Genomic DNA, 24,281 nt, shown 5'->3' on the forward strand with positions numbered 1-24,281 from the left:
TCTCTTCAACACCTTTTTAAAACTTATGAATCTTTCCCTTCTCAATACCCAACTCCCCCAAAACACCTCCTCCCCTCTTCCCAACAAGCGCCTCCTCCATAGCAGGCGGTCCACAAACAAAAACCTTCTCCGTCCCCTTCGGCACAACCTCCTCCAAAAGCTCCCTATCAACCCTCCCCTTCCTCATAACTGACCCCTCCTTCGGTCTACTAACCGTGTACTTGACACTAAACCTCTCCGGAAACTCCTTCGCAAAACCATCGAGCTCCTTCTTCAACAGCACATCCTCATCCGTGTTTGCGCCAAACACAAGAGTCATGCGAGTTTTGTCGTCGGGATTGCGGAGGATTCCTTGGGCGAGTTGGTAGATCGGTGTTATTCCACAGCCGCCGGCGATGAGGGTTATGTGTGAGAATGTGTTGGGCTTCCATTTGTAGTCGGGGAGGGTGGTGAGGATGAAGAGCTTGTCGCCTGGTTTGAGGGAGTGGAGATAGCCGCTTCCTTTGCCGTTGGGATATTTCTTGACCATGAGTTCTACATAGCCGGGTTCATCTACAAAAGTCAGTACCTAGTCCATGCCTACAGACATGTGACTTACCAGAGGGTGAGATGGGAGAGTAAGGTCTCGGCGTAGGAAGCCAAGATCCCTCAGGCCATGTAAACGTCAACAGAGCAGCTATACTCAGTCAGCAGTGATCCATCTATCTTATGCAGGAAACTCACAAGTAAGTGGGAGTCCAGAAATAGCAGTCTCTTGAGGCAGCTTGAACCTCAACCTCTTGGTATCATGCGTCTCATCCTCCGAACTATGCAACGGCAACTTAACCGCCGCAAAGCCCCCCTTGAAAATCTTCTGCGCTTCACGAGATTCCGCCGAAGCCGTTCCAAACATCATTTTCGAACAGACTGCAACGCCAATTGCTCCAACCGTGAGTCTTGCGATGAGCGGTGCAGGGCGGGTTCGAAGGGGTAAGCGAAGTGCCATTTTGCTCTCAAATGGATTGAACAAAAAAATCGATTGCTTAGCAAATGATTTAAAGAATTGACTGGATTGTATTATAATTAATTTGAATGTGTTTGTGTGACGTGTTTTGCCCTTTTATACTCATTTTCTTCGTCGCGGTCTTACGGTCTTCTATACGGACATTCGTACATGTCCGGCGCGCGGTGGCGTGAGACGGTCCCGAACTCTATGAAACGGCGCCGAAGACATGGGCCGGGTCCGGAATCTCTCAACGGTCTTTTACCGTGAACACGCGTTTCAGGAATTATCCGTTGCAGAATTGCATGGGACCGTAGTCCTTCACGTCGATCATCTCGCGACTCCGACCTCCGACTCCCGTTCTTGTACAAAACATTCTCCTTGTCCAATGCTCTATATTACACATACATACATAATACAAGTCTGTTCTTATCAGACCAAATGTAACTTTTCATCCATGTCCTTCGCTGCTTGTATAGACTTTGCTAAAACATCCTTCTCCCCTATCGTCAAAGCACTCGCTTTCGTGCCGACCATGCAACTCATTGCTTTCTTGCTTCCGCCCTTGTGCCACGTTTGGTCAATCATCCAATGCGTCGGAACTTCGAATTCTGTTTGATTGACGGCCTTGTTCTTAAGTAAGCCGCCGTTGTACCAGAGGAGTTTCTCGCTTTGGTCGACATGTGCGATGACGAAGCTGCAGACGCGGACTTCATCTTTGTCTTCGCGCTTTTTCTCGACCTTTTTCTTCTCTTCTTTTGCCTTCTTTGCTGCGTCGAGTTCGGCTTTCGTGGGTCCTAACCATCCGACGATACCGCCGTAATGAGGTGAGAAGGCGTACTTAGATCCTGTAGCTTCGAAACCAATCCACCAACTCTCTTTATCGCCATATGTGATCTTGTAAGTAACTTCGTTCCGCACCCGCTCCGAGTTCTGCCATCCAATATGGAGGAGAGCAAGCAGAACGTCAAGTCTGGACTTGTCAACGACAACAATACCAGAATCACCCTCTTCAGAGTATCGCTCCGTCCAAACGAGCGACTTTTCCGTCTCTGGGCTGGGGTGCTTGATCTGATCATGCCACCAATCCTGACGATCCGCAAACCCATTCTTCCACAGCAATCGATCATGAAAAAGTAGTACACCCGTCTCTTTAAATCGATCTTGACGAAGAAGACGTCGCGGATCTTGGAAGAAAACTGCGTCTGCGTCGAGAAGAATGACCTGCTCAAAGCGACTCGCCAATGCAGCAAACGGTTTTATCGCCCAGCCTCCATCAGCAAGCTTCAATGTACTGTCGTCGAAAACAGTGAGAACATCGAGCATTTCGATCTTGACTCCATTGGCAGCTTCTTGTATCTTTTGTCGTCCAGCGGCGGATAAATCATCATCTCCTGCGTATACAACTTGAATTGGTAGGGTGGTCTTGTGGACGCGCGTCAATGCTGCGATGAGATGACATGCGAATCTGAGTGTTTTTTCGCCTGTGGGGATAACGATTCCAGCTGGTGCTTTCTCGCCCTTCACACTTTTGCTTTTGTACGAAAGACCAAGACGATCGTAGATATCGGCGAGAGGCGGCGAAACGCCCTGCTTCGAATTGAGCCATGGAAACTGCTTTTCCACAATTTGTCCAACAAGTTCCGCTGTCTCGTGGCTGTCGTCTCGCCCTTCCAATTCCTCAATCCAAGATCGCAGTAATTCCGTCCGTTGTCCAAGTTGTCCAAAAATCGCCTTCGGTTCGTCCTTTAAGGGATAATCGAGAAAATATCGTGCGCCAAGCTTTATCGATTCAACACCGCGCGAATTCGAAATTGGTTTTGTAGTGCTCTGAAAATTATTACTTGGTGTGTAAAAAGAAACATCGCGGTAGTGATAAAGAACACCGACGAAGAGCCATATCGACGCAATGGCAGCTGTGATCTGTATTGACCTTGCGCTCAGACGCAGCGACGGCATAGTAAGCATAGTGAAGGAGTGAATAGCAGCAACATTACAGCAAAATAAAAAGATAAGAAAAGAGGAAGACTGGCTGGTTTATGTTTCCACGTCACCTTGGAATCAACATTCTCTAGCGCTTATTGAATCCAAGGGATCCGAGACATGGATTTCTGCATTCTCAGCTGCATGGACCCATTTGCAGGGCCGCTAATTCAAGGCACTGAATCACTACTGATGGGCAAAAATAGCTGATGCATGCACGGCAGAGGCTTAAACTTTGGCGCCGCCCACGTTCCGAGCATGCGTAAGTCTTGGCTGCGACGCGTGTGCATGTCGAAGTGCGTTTAGATAACGATTAGATTAGGGGTATCGGCAGTTGAATATAATATCAAGGCCATGATGTTTCATGACGATAAGTTGAAAATAGTTGAGGCATTCACTTGTCTTGTCAGTTGATCGGTCGTAGGTATGTCGTCAGTGAACGGGTGATCTTCATCTAAGCCATCTCGTATTGATCCTTCAGGATGAACTCCATTCCTGAAGTGACTGGAACCCAATACAAGGTCTATGACATTGCAATTGGCGCTGCAGGGAACAAAATCAACTGTGCAGTATTCTCTTGCCTCATTGCGACACTTCAACAATGGAAATGCATTGTCTGGATATGATATGATGTGATGTGATGTTTGCAGTGGAGAGCAAGGATGTTTGTCGCATGGTCGCGCACATGCACCATGTCAAGCTGAATGCCGTCCTTCTATGACACCAAGGTAAGCGGTAAGGCTGAATGTTTGATCAAGTCCGCTCTTTTCGCTTAATAAAGAGATCGTGACGTGTATGGTCATTGAATAACGCCCAGAGTTTGAGCCTCAAATTGACTCCTCAGCCAAGCCTGGGCACAAACAACCCCGCCCCCGCCATCCTCATCTGAAGCTCACTTCGCTTCATCATAACATCTCATCTACAACCTCGCTCATCATATAGACTCACCCTCACAACCCTACTGAACTTGCAAGCTATGTCTAAAGATCTCGACAAGTCCCTGCTTGATCGTCTAAACGCCCTTAGAGGCAACAGCGCAGGTCAAGACAAGCCAGTATCAACAGAGTACATCGCCTACAGACCTCAGTCAGATCTGCTAGCTAATATGGCCGTAGCATCAAAGTTGATCTCATTGAGCGCAAAAAGGCGCCAACTCGAGATGATACACTAGCCGCTCGTCTCAAGTCCCTACGAGACCGTGGCGATGAACCTTCACCAGCACCAGCGACAGCACCAAAGACAACCCAACCGCCATCAAAGCCAACACCCCAGCCAGAAAATACTCCAAAGAAGGAATCTCCCAAACTCGAAGATGAAGAAGACGACTCCATCTTCCAAACAGACGATCAGACTCTGGAAGAGCTACTAGGCGACGTGCAACCTGAAGAAGGCTTTAATCCTGAACCAGACGACGCACAGGTCAAAGCACTTCTAGAACAGCTCGCAGACTCAATACCAAAAGACACAGAAGACGAAAAGGATAAAAAGAATGAGGACTCGGATGATTCAGATGGAGAAGCTATGAACAAAGATGTCGATGAAGTCATCGCCCGCTTCCGCGACGAGGCAGAAGTCGAAGCTGCCCTCACAAAAGCCAAGACTCCCGACCCAGAGTCTGAGTCCGAACCGGAACAAACTACTTCTAAAGCAGAGGATATCGCTCTTCCAGACGTTCCCTCCGACCTCGCCGGCATCCCTTCTTCAAATCGGGCTGGGAGTGCAGACATAGATGATATAACCGCCCGTCTCGCTGCTCTACGCGCACCATCCCCCGATCAAGATTCCCTCGCCCTTCCGTCCGTACCAACATCTAAACCATCGGGCCAACCGGTGAATCGTCTAACTTCACGGACGAACTACACCGACGACGATGTGGAGAGCTGGTGTACCGTTTGTTTGGAAGACGCAACGGTGCGATGTCCAGGGTGCGACGATGACGTTTACTGTACGCGATGTTGGTACGAGATGCATCGGGGACCACAAGCTGGGTTCGACGAGAGGAGTCACAAAGCTGTACAGTTCACCAAGGATAAGAAGGAGAAGGAAAAGAAGAAGAAGATAGCGCTAGGAGCATAAAACCATTTCAATTTCAAGCGAGACTTCACTACCATTTGCCATTCCTTGCGTGCTATAAACAGATACCCAAATATTGCGAAACTAAACTCCGAGCCACCGTATTGCCGTGCCAAATAAAAAGATGCCTGCATCAATCTGAACTAACTCATACTATTTTATGCGTGAACTTCAAGCAGCAGATTGGGAACCGTTGCCGTTGGTGGCAGACTCGTTTCCTGAGCTGCTAGGCTTGCCTCGTACATCCTGCCATGTCGCGCCAAATCGTCGGCCAGTTGAAGCGAGGAGACTCTCTTCCTCGTCAGCCTCGGCTTCTTCGTCGAACTGAGAGAGGTTGAGCTTGGGGGTGCGGAAGAGAGCTGTGACGAAGACGATGAGGAAAACACCGAGGAAGGCGAATTGGGCCCAGAAGTCGATAAGACCGAAGAAGGGCCATGTGATTGTGATGCGGTTGAGGAACGTCGACATGACCGATGGTGTGCAGACGTCTTTGGCATGCTCGTACTTTAGTGCTTCGGAGCAGGCGTGAATCATGTCCTTGTGGTTTCGGCAGTCTGGCTGCTCTCCAGGATGCTTAGGCTCGTTGGCGCAGAATGTCTGGGTGCCGTAGGTAGAGTACTGAGGAGCAACCAACATAGCGATACCGTAGTTGGTGGCCAAGATTACCAGACCCAACATGACAGTCGCAATGAGGAGGGCCTGGGGAGCAGTTCTACCCTTGCGGATCTGGAAGATGCGGACCCAGAGGAAGCGAATGCCCACGGTGGCAATGCCAGAGATGGAGCTGCTGAAGAAGAAGAGCACCAGAAGAGCCATGAGGATGTAGTCGACGGGGAAGGCCTTGGCGGACTTGACGAAGATGAAGTTCATAGGTTGGAACACGTGGATCTGGCCAAGGATGTAACCGCACCTTTCCTTGCAAACCGAGTTCTTGGCCTTGTCAATGCCAGTGATGAGCATTGATACGAAGATGACGAGAGACAGAAGGAGGAGGAAGATTCCACCGAGAAGCTTGATGGGGCGGAAGACGGCACAAACTTTGAGCCAGGCTTGGTAGATTCTGCTGCGACCTTCGCCCTGAGCCTCGGCGGCAAGTCTTTCGCGTCGGACAAGTGTTTGTTCCTCTCTAACAAGAGCATCGAGCTCTCGCTGGTCCTTTCGAGACATGCCCTCTTGTCGACCAGCATTGCGCATCTCGATCTGTCGCTGGCGTTCGCGGTTCTGTTCGAGCTGAGAAGCAGTATTCTGATGAAGCTGAGGGCCCGAGATTGAAGGAGCTGCCTTGATGAACGAGATGGGGAGAAGGGCAAGGCCAGCGCCGGTGTAAACGACGTAGAGCAGTGTGCCGAGAGTGAGCAGAAGACCCAGTGCAAAGGTGAGCGCCTTTTCGCCATGGTTCTGAGCAACGAGCTTCTTGAAATAGTCAAGATCCCAGTGCGACTCAGAGCTGTCGCCAGCGGCAGGGACGAAGAAACCGAGTAAGAACAGAACGACGACGAATGCGACAAAGAAGAGTGTGTACTTGGCAGCGGCCAAGAAGCGGCTGCTCAAGGTTCGGCCCTCCTCCTCAACCTCAATTTCATCGTATTCCTCATGCCAGAAGTAGGCGAAGGGGATAACGATCAAACAGAGGAGAGCATCAAAGCTGTACAAGCTGTAGTAGACGACCTTGAGAGTGTAGAGGATACTGTCGATGCGTTCGGGAGTAGCCCAGTCCTTCTTCGCACCCAGTGTTGCAGAGGCAGTCGCAGAGACAAGAGCGATATCGACAGGGAGTAGTAGAACCGTAGCGAGTAGAGAAGTCAAGCTAACGATGGCGACGATGCTGACGACGGCGGAACGTTCGCGGGGTGTTTGCCAGGTAAATGTTGTGATGATAGCAGCTGCGAAACAGAGAACGACAGCAACAGCATAAGCGACCCAGATCAAACTGGTCTGGACGAGGCCTGCGTGGGCCATTTTGGATTAATTTGAGAGACTGTTGTTGCAAATGATGATCAACAAGCAAGTCGAAATGAGTCCGCTAGATCGGGTCGCGACGTGGCTGGGGGATGTTTTTCTTTTTAAAGTAGCAGATCTCGGGGATTTTGAAGGGAGATCAATCGATCCCAAACCAAGGGTGACGTCGCTAACGAGTCGATCTGTGTAGCAGCGTGATTAACTTTGATCAATCAGAGAGAGGGAAGTTTCGCAGGAAAACAAGATTCAGTGGCTTCGATCAGAAATGGTCAAGCTCAAGCTTGAAGCTGCTGGTGTTTTCGTGACGCAATGTATACGCTAGCGTTTGTGCTAAGTGGAGATGCTTCTGCCTCACCCCTGGAGCATCGACTAACCGTTATCGATTGGCCAGGGTGATCCGGAAGACGGAGGCCAATTTTCCGCTGGGAGCTTTGAGCTCTACTCTTTTGGGCCAAACATTCAATAAAGCAACATCGCGAACGACCTGAACGAACACAGCAAAGCAGCCAATTTCTCGGTCACAAAAGAATGGTCTCGCTGAAATGCAGGCCTACACCGAGCTTGCGGCTCCCTCAGCCGTCACACACTCCTTGACTATCTCTCTCACTTCAGCAACAGCTACCAATCTCGTTGTCGCAAAAGGTTCCCTGCTACAAATCTTTACAACAAAGGCCATCTCCGCCGAGTTCGATCCCGAGAACCAACCTGCCCAGACAGCAAAGCCTGAACCCGAATTTGACCACCGCGCGAACGACGACGATGGGCTCGAGTCTTCGTTTCTTGGCGGTGAGACAATGCTTGTTCGAACCGATCGCACGAACCTCACAAAGCTAGTTCTTGTTGCGGAGCTTCCACTTTCCGGTACCGTGACGGGTTTGGCCAAGGTCAAGACGAAGCATTCAAAATGTGGAGGTGAAGCTCTCTTGATAGCATACAAAGCTGCGAAACTATGTATGGCGGTATGGGATCCTGAGAAGAGCAACCTCGAGACCATCTCCATCCACTACTACGAGAAAGAAGAGTTACACGGCGCGCCGTGGGAGGTTTCTTTCGACGAATATACCAATTACCTCGAAACTGATCCCGGCAGTCGCTGCGCTGCCTTCCAGTTCGGCTCACGCAACCTCGCGATCCTACCATTCAGACAAGCGGAAGAAGACTTGGAGATGGATGATTGGGATGAGGATCTCGATGGGCCACGACCCGTCAAGGAGTCTACTACAGTCGCCAATGGAGATAGCGACACATTAGAACCAGCGTATACACCATCTTTTGTCCTCCGTCTTCCGCTGCTTGATCCCAGTCTGCTTCATCCCGTGCACTTCGCTTTTCTGCATGAGTATAGAGAACCAACCTTTGGTATCCTTTCGTCTAGCCAAGAGCGAGCGCATTCCCTTGGTCAGAGAGATCATCTTACATACAAGGTCTTTACGTTGGATTTACAGCAGCGTGCTTCGACGACCATTCTTTCAGTTACCGACCTTCCTCGAGATTTATTCAAGATTATCCCGTTACCAGCGCCTGTTGGCGGTTCATTGTTGATAGGAGAGAATGAGCTGATTCATGTGGATCAGTCTGGCAAGTCCAACGGTGTGGCGGTGAACTCAATGGCTCGACAGATTACCTCGTTCAGCTTGACAGATCAGGCGGATCTTAACCTACGATTGGAGCACTGTGTCATTGAGACACTGTCAATTGAGAATGGCGAGCTCTTGCTCGTTCTCAACGATGGTCGCATTGGAATAGTCACGTTCCAGATCGATGGCAGAACAGTCTCTGGTCTTACTGTCAGGATGGTCGCAGATGAGAATGGCGGCAATCTGATCAAGAGCCGGGCATCGACAGCGTCAAAACTTGGCAAGAATGCGTACTTCGTGGGTAGTGAAGTTGGCGATTCTGTGGTGTTGGGCTGGACGAGAAAGATGGGACAAGAGAAGAGACGAAAACCGAGACTCATCGACGCGGAGATTGGGCTAGAAATGGATGATCTGGATCTCGAGGATGAAGACGACGAGGACGACGATTTGTACGGCACCGAGTCTGCAGTCGCGAAACCGGCTCAGGCTCTCAATGGTGGAGGTAAGGCGGGCGAGTTGAGCTTCCGCATTCACGATACCCTGCTCAGCATCGCCCCGATCAAGGACTTGACAGCTGGCAAGATATCGCTCCATCCTGATAGTGAAGAAGCGACTCTGTCAGAAGGCGTCGTTTCGGATCTTCATCTTGCATGTGTTGTCGGACGCGGAAAAGCCGGCTCACTGGCCCTTCTCAACCGCAACATCCAGCCCAAGATCATTGGAAGGTTCGAATTCCCCGAAGCAAGGGGTTTCTGGACCATGTCTGTCAAGAAGCCAATGCCCAAGGCTCTCGGTGGAAATGTCGGCGTAGGTAACGAGTACGAAACATTTGGACAGCATGACAAGTACATGATCGTGGCTAAGGTCGATCTCGACGGTTATGAGACATCAGATGTGTATGCTCTTACGGGCGCGGGATTCGAGACGCTCAAGGACACTGAGTTTGACCCAGCGGCTGGATTTACCGTTGAAGCTGGAACGATGGGGAAGCAGATGAGAATCATCCAAGTCCTCAAGTCCGAGGTTCGATCTTATGATGGAGGTGAGTTGCTTGCTTGGATCACATTCACACGTACTGACAATTCTAGATCTCGGCCTCACTCAGATCCTGCCGATGCTCGATGAAGAAACCGGTGCTGAACCTCGAGTCACCAGCGCCAGCATTGCTGATCCTTACCTCCTACTCATCCGCGACGACAGCAGTCTTATGTTGGCACAGATCGACAGCAACAATGAGCTGGAGGAAGTGGAAAAGATGGATGCTACTCTGCAGAACACAAAGTGGCACTCTGGATGTCTGTATGCGGATACAAAGGGTGCTTTCCAACCGAGTGCCGGCGACAAGGGTGCGGAGACTGAGAAGATCATGATGTTCTTGCTCAGTTCAACTGGTGCACTACATGTAAGTTTCAGTCCTGTTTCTCGAAGATCAGCTACTAATGGAACAGGTCTACGCGCTCCCCGACCTCTCCAAGCCCGTTTACGTTGCCGAAGGTCTCTGTTATGTACCCCCTCACCTTTCAGCAGACTACACATTGCGACGTGGTCTAGCAAAAGAGAACCTCCGCGAGATTCTTGTCGCTGACCTCGGCGACACCACATCTCAATCGCCATACCTCATCGTGAGTTCTTCCTTGCCCTCACTGAACTTCTCTAACATGACCAGCTCCGCAACCAAACCGACGATCTCACAATCTATGAACCTGTTCGCCATATACGAGAAGGCGAAACCAGTCTCTCCACCACTCTCACCTTCAAGAAGACTTCCAACACAACATTGGCCACTATCCCCGTGGAGACAGAGCAGGACGACGTCGAACAATCACGCTTCGTCCCTCTCCGACCATGCGCAAACATCAATGGCTACAGCACCGTTTTCCTTCCCGGCCCTTCACCAAGTTTCGTCATAAAGTCCAGCAAGAGCATCCCCCGTGTCATTGGTCTTCAAGGCATCGGCGTCCGCGGTATGAGCACATTCCACACAGAAGGTTGTGATCGCGGTTTCATCTACGCCGATAACAAGGGCATCGCTCGAGTGACCCAACTCCCACCGGACACCAACTTCACCGAGCTTGGTATCTCAGTAAAGAAAGTCCCTCTGGGCGCTGATGTTCGCGGCATCGCATATCACCAACCAACAGGCGCATACATCGCAGGCTGTATGATAAGCGAACCCTTCGAACTCCCCAAAGACGACGACTATCACAAAGAATGGGCCAAGGAAACACTCACTTTCCCACCAACCATGCCCCATGGCGTTCTCAAGCTCATCAGCCCAGTCAGTTGGACCGTTATCCACGAAGTCGAACTTGAATCCTGCGAATCCATCGAGTGCATGAAAACACTACACCTCGAAGTCTCAGAAGATACAAAAGAGCGCCGCTTCCTCGTCACGGTCGGCACAGCCGTCTCAAAGGGTGAAGACCTCCCCATCCGCGGGCGCGTCCACGTCTTCGACATCGTGACCGTCATCCCCGAGCCCGGCAGACCAGAAACCAACAAGCGTCTCAAAGCCATCGCGCGCGAAGACATTCCCCGCGGCGGCGTAACAGCCATTTCGGAGATCGGCACCCAAGGCCTCATGCTCGTCGCGCAGGGGCAAAAGTGCATGGTCCGCGGTCTGAAGGAGGACGGGTCCCTTTTGCCTGTTGCGTTCCTCGACATGAGCTGTCATGTATCTACTGCGAGGGAACTGCCGCGCACGGGGTTGTGTCTGATGGCTGATGTGTTCAAGGGGGTTTGGTTTGCGGGATATACGGAGGAGCCGTATACTTTCAAGGTCTTGGGTAAGAGCCATGGCCGGTTACCGGTTCTGGTTGCCGATTTCCTGCCGGACGGTGAAGATCTGGCTATTGTTGCGGCAGATGCGGATGGTGATTTACATATTCTCGACTTCAACCCCGAGCGTAAGTTCTCCCCTTCACATAGACTGATTAAGTACTAACAACCTACAGATCCTAAATCTCTTCAGGGCCATCTCCTCCTCCATAGAACCTCATTCTCCGTCTCCCCCAACCCCCCCTCAACAACACTCCTCCTCCCACGAACCCTACCACCCTCCCACCCCTCCCCCCAAGATCCTCCACACATCCTCCTCCTCGCCTCTTCATCCGGCCACCTATCAACACTCGTCCCCCTCCCGGAGACAACATACCGTCGTCTCCTCTCCGTAACAAACCAGCTCCTCCCCGCACTCACACCGCACGGCGGATTGAACGCCAAAGCGCATCGATTACCAGATGGTATACGACCTGTAGGCGTAGAAGCAGCTGGTGGAAGGGCGATTGTAGACGGTGCTGTTCTGGCGAGGTGGGCGGAGCTTAGTGCTGCGAAGAGGGCGGAGATTGCGGGTAAGGGAGGATATGATGGTGTTGGGGAGTTGAGGGAGGAGCTTGAAGGTGTTTTGGGTTGGAGTGGATTGTCGTATTTCTAGATATCTTGGACAAGAGTCATAAGTGGCTGGTTAATATATAGCTTAAATGCATGCACCGTATTGCAAGGATAACTTTCCAAGCAATGAAATTGGAACTGAATATCACGGTCGATACAGATTCTCACTGGCATCTTCACAAATAATCGTGCGTAAATGTCAAAAGTGTCTTTTCAAGGAGTGGTAGAAACACAGCTGTATACATGCTGAGACCCATCTACAAGTCCAAAGAAAAGAGTAAAGAAAAAAGAAAATGAGTAGTAAACGACTTTTGTTTTCCCAAGTCTGAGTCTGTTTCTTCCATAAATCTGAACAGGCCATAACCAAAGCATATATCCTATAGCGCCTGTCTCATCAAGTCTTGACTAATCTTTATCGTCACTACTCGCCCAAGCCTCCTCCCGTATATATAAATCCCAGAAAGAAAACGCCAGTATCAATCCAAGCTATAATCACAAGAAAACAATATCACAAAGTTGGAGGTATTTACTCGACCTCTACCTTCTTGCGTCGCATGCTGCCAAAACGTCGTCGGATACCGTCGCTCAGGCGGTGCTTGCCTGTGGAGTTGTGGCGCCGAATATCAGTGCCGTTTGAGAATTCGGGTGTTGTTCGTGGATTCTCGCTGAAGCTTCGGTTGTGGCTGAAAGGTGGGCGTTTGCTGCCTCGCATGTTTGATGAGAGCTCGTACTCGACGGGTTCACCTCGGTGGAAACGCTTTTGTTCCTTGAGGTCCTTCTCATATGTGTAAGAGGGTTCGCCCTTGCCCTTGAGGTCATCAGGGTGGTATTGCTGTTCAGGTTAGCAACTGTTCAATGATCGCATCATAGAAATGTCACTTACAATGCCATCCCAACGCTTGTATGCGCCACCAACAGCGTCAGGCTCTCTCATGAGATCAGCACCCTCTTCGTAATTTATGGTGTTACCGCTCATGTCCCGTTCGCCGCTAGGAATATCAGCAGTGCCTTGGAGCGGCATCTTTTTGAGCAGAGCATCTTGAATGTTTTCTCTGGGAGTAGCGCGAAGAGCTTCTCGGTTCGAGTCTTCAACAGCAGCAACGGGCGAGTACATCTTGTTGCGGTTGCGGCTTGCCAGAGTGGCGTCATACGGGCCGCCATGATGATACATCCCGCCAATGGTGTCCAGAGCATCAATAGTGTCTGTCATGGGCATTTGCTTGCGACGAAGATGGGGGGCGCGATCGGCTGCGCGAGCCTCCTTTCTAAGGATGTCGAGAGGTCGGTGAGACATGTCGCCTGGGTATCGTTGGATCAGTGAGCGCTGGCGTGAAACTCCACAGTTGCTGGCACTGAAGCTGCGATTGTGTGAAGCTTGAGGGCGATTACGCGGAGGCGGAACTCTAGCACTGGCTGACCGATTGACAGAGGACGTGAATGGGTCACGGCGAGTATCGGATGGACCTGGGGGAGAATCCGGGGGGGATACAGTCACTGATGGAGCTGAAGATTGACGACGCGCAGCTGCAGCGTCGGAGAAAGGGTTCGAGGAATGAAAGCTGTCGCGAGTTGGGCTGGCAGATGTTGGCGGAGTAGGATAGCTGCCTTGGCGATGTCTGTGGCTCGAATGACTTGATTTGTGCCTGTGCCTTCTCTCGGGAGAACGGTCTCTGTTTGAGTTTGAGTTTGCGTTTGAACTTGGGCCTTCGAGAGAAATGTTTCGAAGTTGAGCAGCAAGATTGTGAGATGCGCCGATACCGGTGTCTTGATTTGGTTCAATATCGTTCAATGGGTCAAGAATGTAAGCCTTGGCCTATGCAATTGAGTCAGAATGTTTGCGATGAAGAGAATGGGAAATAAAAGGTTAAAGTGAGTGATTGCGCGAAGATATTGTGTCTATGTAAGTGGTCTGCCTTTAGAACGTCATCAGGCTTGCGTGGACAGCGGGCTGTGGTACAGCTACGTAGGAATAAAGTTACTTAGTCGTCTACTTGGCAAACACCAAGAAAACAGCCAAGCAACGTCAATTCGGAGCCCGATGCAGGGATCTGCATTGACGCAACAAATACAGCGATAAAGGGTCCTCGCTGGGGCCCTGACGTTGTTCCATCATTGGCAGGCTTGGGATGACGTTGGGGAGAAGCGGACAGAACGTGATGGGCCCTGACCAAGAAACGGAAGAGGAAAAGACTGGGGCATGATGGACGTTGACATCCACGAGCTAGGGATCCTAGCCCAGGTAAGGGTCCAAGAACTTACCCATTGCTTGTCGCTTGAATCCTTCATTGTGGCGACTGCTCTGGAAGGAAGAAATGGGTTCTGGGGAATTGTTTAGTCCCCTGCGAAAGAGTCGTCGGGTCTGTTGAGTTGAGAGGCCGAGGCGGGACGACAATGGTGATTGAGTGCGCTTGCAAGCAGATCGTATTCGAGAAAAATGACGGTTGCGATTTGGGCTTCTAGTCAATAGTGTAATGCGATTTCGCCTGGTTGTTATCGGGATCGATTCGATAGTAAATGCGACGTATCAAAGTGATTGACTGATTGAATGTGTTTCGGTGTAAGAGACAGAGTTTGGGGGAGAAGAGACAAGGGACCGGGACAAACAAGGTGGGAGGAGATGCCGCTCATTTATCAACAACAGAAGGCACAGCACGCACAGCCTAATCCTTTCAAGACATGGGAACCCCAAGGAGAGAAAAGCTCTTTTTTTTTTTCTTCTTAGCTACCTACGTAAGGTACAGGACAGGTACGGCAGGTACAAGGCAAGAAAGTGAGGTAAGGTAGGGTAGGGTTGTAGATCTCTGAGCGGTCTCGTCCCCTCCAAACCATCATGCGCCCATTCAGAGTCTCATGGGGGGGCACGGTAGCGCATCAATTAGCGGGGAGGGGCACTTCCCGTCTCCCCTCGTGATCCAAATAGCACCTTGGACATGAACTTGTCCACGCCATGCAGACTTCAGCCGCTCCATCCGCTTTCTGGCTCAACGCTATCGACGCCTCTTCAAACGGATCAGGGACTTTCCAGGGTAGAGCCGTTCATCTGCTGTTTCCATCTTGGGCAGTACAGAAGCTAAGAATCATGGAGGAGGGGCCCAAAGGCAGCCCAGACGAGTCACACTCAATTCGGTCCCGCACGTCATTGTCATTGTCAAATGTCAATCAGTGTCTCTCACGCAAGGCTCGGTCGATCGGCCTCGCTCAACTTTACTCTCCCAATCGCGGCACACTCGGGAAGTGATGGTTTGAGACGACGTCAGCTACACGAGGTTTTGAAGCCTCAACGCGCGTCCCATCAAGAAGCCAAAGATAGACTAAAAGGCTTAGCAGTGGAGTGGACGTAGGTATAGCATGAAGAAAGACGAAATGATGGAATGCCAGCTGTCGAACCAACAGTCAAGGGAACCTCGCCATTTGATCAGTCACCTGATGCATCAAACCCCCCGTAACCAGCATCTCGGTCACTGCATGCAAACCTTGTCTAAAAAGGGTCTTCGCCTAACGAGCTCGCTACTGCTTGTAGGGACTTTTTAGCCTGACAGGTGATTAATGGTCTCTTCTCCAATGGAATGGCTTCCCGTTGGTGTTTCAAAGGCTAAAAGTAACGGATGACAGTTGGCGGACCCCAAATTGACGCCTAGGCCACCCTCGATCAGGCTGGCAGGGACGATGAGTCCAGTCCGACAATGGAAGATATCAGACCGCTACCTTTTTGCAGTATTGCATTGATCAGTTCAATGCCGACATCTCAATTAAAATACAAGCCATAGAAACTCCATAATTATCGTCCGAAACAGCATCAAGGGTCGAAGCTTTGACATTCTTATCGCAGAGCTTATATGGACGGTGAATTCATCCTGGTGAGGTCAACAGACGTCACCGATTGCACACCAGCAGAGTTTGCATCTGCTCTACACCCTCAACTTCATATTTTTAGCCTCAAGGTTTGTACCTTTTTCAATGACACCTCACTAGATCGTCCGATGTCTGGATATCTCGGCCAAGAAACTCTGCTTGCTTGGCTCCAGACCCGACGCATTTTATCACCCATGACGTCCCATTGCTACCCTACATCGATACGCGGATCAGCAGCATGTATCTAGATACCCGGCATCCCGGACATCGGATCTCTCCGTTGCATCATTGCCAAAATGACTCAGGCACAGCAGACAATTAAACCAGAAAGTACTCCGTAGTGCCGTACGTAGATACTGGGCCATCACCGTTGAACCGGGTCTTCAAGTCAAGGTGAACGACGCTATCAAACCCCATCGTCGTCACCCGTCCGTTCACCTCGCCCCACTGACCGGGAATAATATTGCCGCGTAAAAAGACCAAACGCAATTCAGACAACCAACCTACGAAAGGCCGATTATCCGCTCTCAATCTGTAGATAAAGAAAACACCAAGAGATTACGTCTGTATGACGTACATAAAACTCCGACACGGACTATCGGGTTTGAATCAATGGCCCTTGTCGATTATTCCTCCTCAGAGTCCGACGACGAGAGCTCCGGTTCCGAATCCCACCGTGTCAAGCGCCGTAAGGGAGTTGACGGCATCGCGACCCACTCCTCCCGGAGCACAGATGGAGATGCTCGATCCGTGAGCAAAGATGCGGACGCTTCGTCTATGCCACCGTTGCCCGACACCTTTCATGACCTGTATGCTTCTACTGTTCGACAGAGTGTCGTTGATGATCCGAGCCTGCATCATGGGAGGAAGCGCCAAGTTCCTCATGTAGTTGGTAACTGGCCCAGCCATGTTTACATCCAGTGTGAGTTTCTGATGTCATCTCAACTTCAATCCATGTAAAGCTGACTTGCTTCAGGGCATCCCTCAACAAAACAGCATGGCTTATTGACGAGCCTCATAGCTGACATCGAGAAGGAAGTGTCAAGTGAGATCAAGCTTCATAACTTCTTGACAAGCGACCTGGGATCACCTCTACCCCTTCACATCAGTCTGTCTCGGCCGCTATCCCTTACTACAGGGAACAAGGACGATTTCTTGGACAAGATCACAGAAACCCTCGACAACAGTGGTATCGCTCCCTTTGTTGTTCGACCACAAGGGCTCGCATGGTACAGATCACCAGATTCTGATCGCACGTTTCTCATTCTTCGTGTCGCCAGTGGTCCCAAGTCTCCTGCCGACGGTAAAGATGGAGCCAGACCTTTGAACCCAGAACTCACTTCACTGTTGACAAAGAGTAACACGGTTGCAACATATTACGCACAGCCACCGCTGTACCAAGGGAAAGCCAATGAGCCAGTGGGAGATGCGTTCCATATATCCATTGGCTGGACCTTTCATCTACCAGTAGATGAGATGTCACTCAAGACCCTTCAATTGTTTAGACAACCCAAGTTTGATGACATCAGGAAATGGGAGATTAGCGTTGCTGGCATCAAGGTCAAGATTGGAAATGCCGTGCATCACATTGGACTGCAGGAGATTGGCCGGGGCGGAAGATCTTCGAAGCGTCCTTCTTTTCTCAAATCATGACATAGCTGGTTCCATATCATCATCAATTGCAGTTTACAAAAGTCATACGTTATTCATATCGAGAGAACCAACAGAAACCCGACGTCAGAACAGGCAGAGTCATGGGTACAAAAGTATCCCGGATCGCTCGCCCCAGTGAAACGGGCGGATTGTCTCGGGATGGCTTGGACTCGGTTATCATTCTAGAAGATTGGGGTCATGAAGTTTCGGGTTGCTCCAGGCTACCGAGGATCGAATCACGACATGGTGTTCTACTGGCCCAATTGAGAAAAAGCAAGATGCGAATCGGGTGTCTGCGGATTCTCAGCAAGCGACGCAGAACAAGACCGGATGTCCGGATAAGTCGCAGCACAATGTGACATCGTGCATATTGACATGACGTGACATTCGGCTTTTGAAAAGGGCAAGTAAGGGAGGGTCTTGAGCTGAGAAGAGGATACACGAGCTGAGCATGATGGAATGTGAGATGAGGCCATTGCTGCAGCATGATATGAGTGCTAGCTTCGATACTGGACAGAAGAGGACTTGAGGGATGAGAATAAGACATTTGTTGGAGCCACGTGCGGGAGTTTCATGACTTTCCAGCTTGTTAGGGAGAGGGAAAAAATGACAGTTGAAACTATTTCATTGTTATCTTGGCTATCTGCATTAGTGTCTTGTAGACTGCACCATTGGGTTTGAATAGCTTCACAAGATGCATTGGCTATCAGAAGCAGCTAACGCACGGGCCCCTTCTAAGATTCATGTGATTAAGGCTGGGCAACGGCAATGGGAAAAGTCCCGGAAACGCGTGGGCTTGTGTAATTTCACGGCCCCCAACTTCAACGGTCGTAGCTAGGTCCCCTGGATGGCGAATCCTTGTCAGTGAGATTGAGTAATAAACGATGTCGATCATTTGAATTGGAGGGGTAGATTTGATGTATGTAAAGAGAGAACGAGGTTTGATGTAAACAAAAGCCATGGCTGGTTGATCGACATCCCATTAAGGGAAGTAACATGAGAGACATTGTGGAGGCTATGCTTGGGCTAGGAGAAACAACATGATTAGACAGAAGCCACTGATTGCCTGAATAGGCATCATGCTTGAGGTTGAGGCCTATTTCGAGGGTTCGTCATTCGTGAAGGGAAGCAAAAAGGAGGGGGATTTATTTGGTGTTGCTTGGGAGAGGTAAATGGTTTGTTTACTTTGTACAAGCCACACAAAGCCAATGCACCCCTCTTCACCACTCAGTGACCACTGAATGCCACTGAAGTAACCACCCACCAAATCAAAGCAGGCAAGGTTCCTTCCCGCCTCCGAGCGTGAACGCCGTTGGTGCTATCCCCATCTATTGCCTTCTATTTCAGGTTGACCGTCTCAACACCATCGCCAAAATCTTTCCTTATTTCCTCTCCTGTCCCCCTCACCCTTCTTTCTTCCCATCGGCACCTTCTTCCTCTTTCACTTCTACCCGCAAGGATTTACTGATTCTCTTCTATCTCGATTGACTCTTTTCATCGCAAGAGTCAATTCTGATTTTCTTCATCGGCTCTTTTTTTCACGTTCACCAAAACTTTCTCGTGCTTCTGAAGCGCGGCTTCGTTCTGTTTTCCTCCAAGGCTTCCCCCCAAACCGGGTTTCTAGAAGAGGACCCTCCCCCCGTCTCCATCCAAGTTTCTACCCCGGAAGATCTTTGACCGCCTCCGAGAATTCCAGCCTCGCGCTGCAAGATTCTACCTTCCCGCCGATCTCGCGTGACATCCGTTCTCAAAACATTTCGCAGAGGTCCAGATTCACTCCGTCTCGTTCAGGGCTCAACAAACACAGTCGACGCAGCATTCACCTCGCAAAGCATTGGGGAAAATCGCGGATCTCTGTTTTTGACCCGCACTACACCAATCGATCGGCCGAAGCTCTTGTGCCCCTCCCCGCACCCTCGAGCTCTCTCCCCCCCTCATCAACCAACAACACAACCGCCAAAATGCCTTTCGACATCGATACCGCTCGCCGAAACAAGACGCCTCGACCTCTGTCAGACTCGGAGCGCGCTCGCGTGGAGGAGTTCATCGACTCGATCCACTACTCTGCACGGTACTCGGACAGCGAATATGAATACCGTCATGTTCAGCTCCCCAAAGCCATGCTCAAGGCTATTCCCAAAGACTACCACGATACCTCCAAGGGTACTCTCAAGCTCTTGTGGGAGGAGGAATGGCGAGCTCTTGGCATTACTCAGGTACGACTCGACGCCCTTGCCAACACGTGCCTCCATCGTTGGCGGGGGTGACGAGATTGCAAGCAATCAGGACTAACAACCGTGAAGAGTCTAGGATGGGAACACTACGAGGTCCACGAGCCAGAACCGCACATCCTCTTGTTCAAGTATGTTGTCATGGCAATCCCAATGCCGGGATCTACCTGGGATGTCTCTCGATGGCTAACGTGAAATTAGGCGACCGCTCAACTTCCAACCTCCCCAGTAATCGGCTAGACGCACGACTCAGATTTCCCCCAATGTACCATACATATTTACTGCACAGCACCCTTTTGTCGGTGCCACACTCAAGCTTAGACGGAGGTTTCCACGTCGGCTAACGATTTTACGGTTTGCACGTTCACGTTGAGATATAAAGAGAGAGAAGCAAAAAGAGACTTATTGGTTCATCAAATTCGCAACGTCCCCGTTCATCCAGTCGGTAGCAGGCCCGTGGGCTTGTTATACCTATGCTATGATATGCGATACCCTGTCGAGATGTAAAGGGAGGTGAATTACCAGACCCCTGGTTCCGAAGTCTGTGTATGACGCATAGACACTGGGTTGTTGTCCGAGCGGCTGGGCAATGGGGGGAATTTGCATGACAGAGTGGATGGGCTACGGATGATGGGAGAATTGGATCCGCCATAACCTAACGACCAAAGACGTGGGGGGAACGCTATAATACGGAGTTGGATCTGGGAACGATCCGGAAACGCGTCGCGCGTTGGTGTTTGGGCTTGGTTGGGCACTTCGACGAGTGGTTTGCTGGTTGTTGTTTCTAAACGTGTTTTATTTGTTGAATGTCTCTGATTTGGGGCTACACTTTTTCTGTTGGAGGGGAAGAAGAAGAAGAAGGATTTGCTCGGTGATACCCCTTCTACAAGCGCATGATGGGACAAAAAATGGGCTTTGTGATGGAGGCTGGGTGCAGAAGTACGTGGAGATGGATGATACAGCATCGCATAATAATAGGTGAACAAAATGAACGATTTACAGTACATACTTGCGACGGTCCGTAGGCGATGGCCTCATTGTCGAGTTTGTGGCGTTTCGGTCGATGGTCCGTGAATCATGGCTAGTCTTCCAGAGCCATGGATGTGAATGCGCCACAATTGTGAAACAGCGGGTGGGAAATAACAAGAGAGAATGCCATACAGGTAGGTCTTGGTTGGATGGGGAATGTTGAGCCTCTCGACTTATAGCTAGGTATTTAGAAATACTCACTAGAATACGATAATACTCCGTTGAGGTGAGCTGATCCAGAAGCCACCGCCCGGCAGATCGTCTGATGATTTTGGTCCGAATTGTCCTAAATCCGCTAGGATGCTTTCAAATCAGCTCAGATCAGCGACATGCTTGGTAATTGGTGGTTTTGGACAGATTTCACTTACACCGTTACACTAAGATTATGCATACAATTCAAGTCCAGGGAGAGCATTCCGTCTTTGTTGGTATTGCGCGACTGTTTCAACTTGTCAAGATAATGTCCTTTCGTTTGTAGTAAATGCAGAGGCCTATTGAAACTCTCTGAGAGAAGCTTAATGATTAACTGTGACTGAACAAGATGTTCTGTGGGAAGAGACAATTCGGTAGAGTTCTAGATCAATTCTACTTCGCCTCACGGAAGTCGGAGCATTTCTGCATGTAGGCTGGTACCTACATCAACAGCCAGCGTGTCATCTTTCACTGAGTCCGTACGTAGCACACGAGCAAGTTATTTATAAATCCTCCGCCTCAAGTAATTCAATATTTCTCGGCCCATGAATTCATTCTTTGTCTGAGTTTACTTGCAACGTCGCTTGTTCCATTGAATTACAGGTACCGTTCGACTCAATTGCATCCATTCCTCTTTAGGAAAAGTGTCCATCGCTGCCCGCCGAAGCCGTCAACTTTACCTGCCGCTGGCTTACTTTCATACGTCGCTTCTTCTTTACACCACAACGACGACAGTTTTGAAGACAGGACTTTCTTTCTTTCTTCTATTTGCATCATATTACTCTCTTACTGTCGCCCTTCACTCGTTGGCGATTGTAGCATCAAGGGCTTTGTCATACTTTATCTTTCGTTACACAATCTGACACCTACGCCGGCTCGTCGCTTGAGCTTCTTCAGCGACAATGAAGTCTGCAAGCAGACTATTCTATCTTTCTGTATTCGCCCTCTGGGCTGCACCCGGTTCTTGCGAGAGCTCTAGTGATGAATGTCATGTATGCTATCGCCACCCATGCCACTGCGCAAGCCATCTTTAACACGTTTCTAGATCTCGCCCAAGTCAATCGTTGGCGATGCCTGCGCTTCGTATGCGACTCTCGATAAACTCAACGCCCTGACTAAACCCGCCGTCGACGACCTCACCCACAACACCGACTTCTTCTCGCACTACCGAGTGAACCTCTTCCACAAGAAATGTCCCTTCTGGAACGACGAAAATGGCATGTGCGGAAACATTGGATGCGCGGTCGAAACGCTGGACAACGAGGAGGATATCCCGGAGATCTGGCGTGCACACGCTCTCGGTAAACTCGAGGGTCCTCGTGCTAAACATCCGGGGAAGAAGGCCCAGCGCCAGCATCCTCAGCGACCTCTTGGAGGTAGCCTTGGAGAGAATGTCGGCGAGAGCTGTGTTTTTGAGTACGATGATGAGTGCGACGAGCGAGACTACTGTGTTCCTGAGGACGAGAGCGCGAGCTCAAAGGGCGATTACGTGAGCTTGGTTCGAAACCCGGAGCGATTCACTGGATATGCAGGCGATGGGGCCAAGCAGGTCTGGGACGCCGTTTACAGAGAGAACTGTTTCCAGAAGAGCTCTTTCCCCAAGTCTGCCGATCTCGGCCAGTCTGGATGGAACCGCGGTCCTGCTGCCCAAGACTTCAAGCAGATCCTTGATGCGGCGGGTCGCCAGGCTCAGCTTGAGGAGCGCCGTCAGGAGAACCCCAACACTCCGTTTGTCGCAAACACTGGCTTTGAGGTTGACGACGAGTGTCTTGAGAAGCGTGTGTTCTACCGTGTCATGTCCGGTATGCACGCCAGTATCAGCACTCATCTCTGCTGGAACTTCCTGAACCAGACTACTGGCGAGTGGAGCCCTAACCTGTCCTGCTACGAACACCGTCTGCATAAATTCCCTGATCGCATTGGAAACGTCTACTTCAACTATGCGCTCATGACCCGTGCTATCGCCAAGGTTGGACCTTACCTCCAGAAAAAGGACTATAAGTTCTGTATGGGAGATGCTTCTGAGGACGCGGCCACTCGCGCCAAGGTCCTTGAGGTCACCGAGAAAGCTGCTAGTGTCCCTCAAATATTCGACGAGAGCTTGATGTTTGTCAATGGCGAAGGACCGTCTCTGAAGGAAGACTTCCGCAACCGTTTCCGCAACGTCAGCCGTCTCATGGACTGTGTTGGCTGCGACAAGTGCCGTCTCTGGGGCAAGCTCCAAACCGCTGGCTACGGCACCGCTCTGAAGATTCTTTTCGAGCTCGATAACAACAGCGACGACGTTCCTTACCTCCAGCGCACCGAGCTGGTCGCTCTCTTCAACACCTACGCTCGCATCAGCAGCTCTCTCTACAACATTGGCCAGTTCCAACAGATGATGGAGGAGAAGGTCTTTGCGGAGAAGGAGCAGGAGGGTCTTGAGGATCTCAATAAGAACGAAAAGCTTAACAAGAAGTTTGAGAAGGAAGCTGAGGAGAATCCCCAGATGGACGACGCTGTGAGGGAGTTTATCGAGCTGCGACAGAGGGGTCCCAAGGATGACAGCACGCTGGCTCACATTGCATTCGAGCTTGCTCAATTCCAGGCTGCTATCAAGATCATTCTTAAGGGATGGATGCGCACGCCCAAGGCATTGTAAGTTTATACCTTTCTCCCGCAGTCATGTATGCAAGGTCTAACAGCAACAGGTGGCGTGTTTTTACATCGGAAGTCTCGCGTCTTTACAGAGTTTGGGTCGGTCTTCCTGTCGGCCCTCGATGGTGGTCGATGCGGCTGCCAAACCTTAACGTGCCTCGGGACGAGCTATGAGCTGTTACTGTACTAGCGGCTGTTTTCTTGCATATATAAAACCAGATTGCATTTATGGGCATATTTTAGCGGTTGCTTTGCGTAGGGCATTTCGGTTGGCGTTGATCAGTGGTTCAGCTTCAAATAGCGAAGAGATTGTGTTCATACATTGGATGTGATTGACTTTGAGTGACTGTGTACTACATGCTGTCTTTGTTCTTTGCTGAGGTGGGACCCAGTCAAAGGACGACAAAGAGCGCATTCACCCTTCGCCTGTCTCGACGACAGCTGCTGAATTGACTTGTTAGCCTTCATGACCCGTCACTTCGCTGGAGATGTTGCCTGTGGCGTTGCGTTTGGCCGAGGGCTGAAGTCTATCAGTCATTATATACCATGAGTGACGACGGCCCCCTCCACGAACGAAGTGTTTGAGGCGTCAATGAGACGGGCGATGAATCAACATATCACTTCTGAAGTGCCATTATTCCGCTAATACGCACTGGACTACCCGCTACAAAAGCCCAGCCATATCCCATCCTCCAACATCACGATAGCTTACACTTTCAGCCA

The 24,281-nt window shown here is 50.4% G+C and overlaps 9 protein-coding genes; 5 read left to right on the top strand and 4 right to left on the bottom strand.

Moving 5' to 3' along the window:
* Window positions 1-16: 16 nt before the first annotated feature.
* On the bottom strand, window positions 17-985 carry FFUJ_03864 (related to cytochrome-b5 reductase, mitochondrial; the record flags this gene model as incomplete). XM_023572916.1 has 3 exons in its annotated part: window positions 17-552; window positions 599-676; window positions 724-985. 3 exons carry the CDS (start codon window positions 983-985, stop codon window positions 17-19), a joined length of 876 nt encoding a protein of 291 aa, XP_023426956.1.
* A 429-nt stretch (window positions 986-1,414) lies between these two features.
* Window positions 1,415-2,950, bottom strand: FFUJ_03863 (related to alpha-1,3-mannosyltransferases; the record flags this gene model as incomplete). Its single annotated transcript, XM_023572917.1, has 1 exon — window positions 1,415-2,950. One exon carries the CDS (start codon window positions 2,948-2,950, stop codon window positions 1,415-1,417), a length of 1,536 nt encoding a protein of 511 aa, XP_023426957.1.
* A 991-nt stretch (window positions 2,951-3,941) lies between these two features.
* On the top strand, window positions 3,942-5,041 carry FFUJ_03862 (uncharacterized protein; the record flags this gene model as incomplete). XM_023572919.1 has 2 exons in its annotated part: window positions 3,942-4,030; window positions 4,081-5,041. The coding sequence occupies 2 exons, from the start codon at window positions 3,942-3,944 to the stop codon at window positions 5,039-5,041; spliced, it is 1,050 nt and encodes a 349-aa protein (XP_023426958.1).
* Window positions 5,042-5,209: 168 nt separating this feature from the next.
* On the bottom strand, window positions 5,210-6,997 carry FFUJ_03861 (probable lysosomal cobalamin transporter; the record flags this gene model as incomplete). Its single annotated transcript, XM_023572920.1, has 1 exon — window positions 5,210-6,997. The coding sequence occupies one exon, from the start codon at window positions 6,995-6,997 to the stop codon at window positions 5,210-5,212; it is 1,788 nt and encodes a 595-aa protein (XP_023426959.1).
* A 542-nt stretch (window positions 6,998-7,539) lies between these two features.
* Window positions 7,540-12,007, top strand: FFUJ_03860 (related to pre-mRNA 3`-end processing factor CF II; the record flags this gene model as incomplete). XM_023572921.1 has 5 exons in its annotated part: window positions 7,540-9,616; window positions 9,663-9,976; window positions 10,023-10,196; window positions 10,241-11,480; window positions 11,652-12,007. The coding sequence occupies 5 exons, from the start codon at window positions 7,540-7,542 to the stop codon at window positions 12,005-12,007; spliced, it is 4,161 nt and encodes a 1,386-aa protein (XP_023426960.1).
* Window positions 12,008-12,490: 483 nt separating this feature from the next.
* On the bottom strand, window positions 12,491-14,250 carry FFUJ_03859 (uncharacterized protein; the record flags this gene model as incomplete). XM_023572922.1 has 3 exons in its annotated part: window positions 12,491-12,796; window positions 12,848-13,777; window positions 14,224-14,250. 3 exons carry the CDS (start codon window positions 14,248-14,250, stop codon window positions 12,491-12,493), a joined length of 1,263 nt encoding a protein of 420 aa, XP_023426961.1.
* A 2,178-nt stretch (window positions 14,251-16,428) lies between these two features.
* FFUJ_03858 (uncharacterized protein) lies at window positions 16,429-17,469 on the top strand (the record flags this gene model as incomplete). XM_023572923.1 has 2 exons in its annotated part: window positions 16,429-16,738; window positions 16,793-17,469. 2 exons carry the CDS (start codon window positions 16,429-16,431, stop codon window positions 17,467-17,469), a joined length of 987 nt encoding a protein of 328 aa, XP_023426962.1.
* Window positions 17,470-19,430: 1,961 nt separating this feature from the next.
* On the top strand, window positions 19,431-19,932 carry FFUJ_03857 (probable cyclin-dependent kinases regulatory subunit CKS1; the record flags this gene model as incomplete). XM_023572924.1 has 3 exons in its annotated part: window positions 19,431-19,685; window positions 19,773-19,831; window positions 19,902-19,932. 3 exons carry the CDS (start codon window positions 19,431-19,433, stop codon window positions 19,930-19,932), a joined length of 345 nt encoding a protein of 114 aa, XP_023426963.1.
* A 1,891-nt stretch (window positions 19,933-21,823) lies between these two features.
* On the top strand, window positions 21,824-23,732 carry FFUJ_03856 (related to ERO1 protein, required for protein disulfide bond formation in the ER; the record flags this gene model as incomplete). XM_023572925.1 has 3 exons in its annotated part: window positions 21,824-21,913; window positions 21,967-23,558; window positions 23,612-23,732. The coding sequence occupies 3 exons, from the start codon at window positions 21,824-21,826 to the stop codon at window positions 23,730-23,732; spliced, it is 1,803 nt and encodes a 600-aa protein (XP_023426964.1).
* Window positions 23,733-24,281: the final 549 nt, after the last annotated feature.

This window comes from Fusarium fujikuroi, chromosome FFUJ_chr02 (assembly GCF_900079805.1).
Source record: "Fusarium fujikuroi IMI 58289 draft genome, chromosome FFUJ_chr02".
Taxonomy (NCBI): Eukaryota; Fungi; Ascomycota; class Sordariomycetes; order Hypocreales; family Nectriaceae; genus Fusarium; species Fusarium fujikuroi.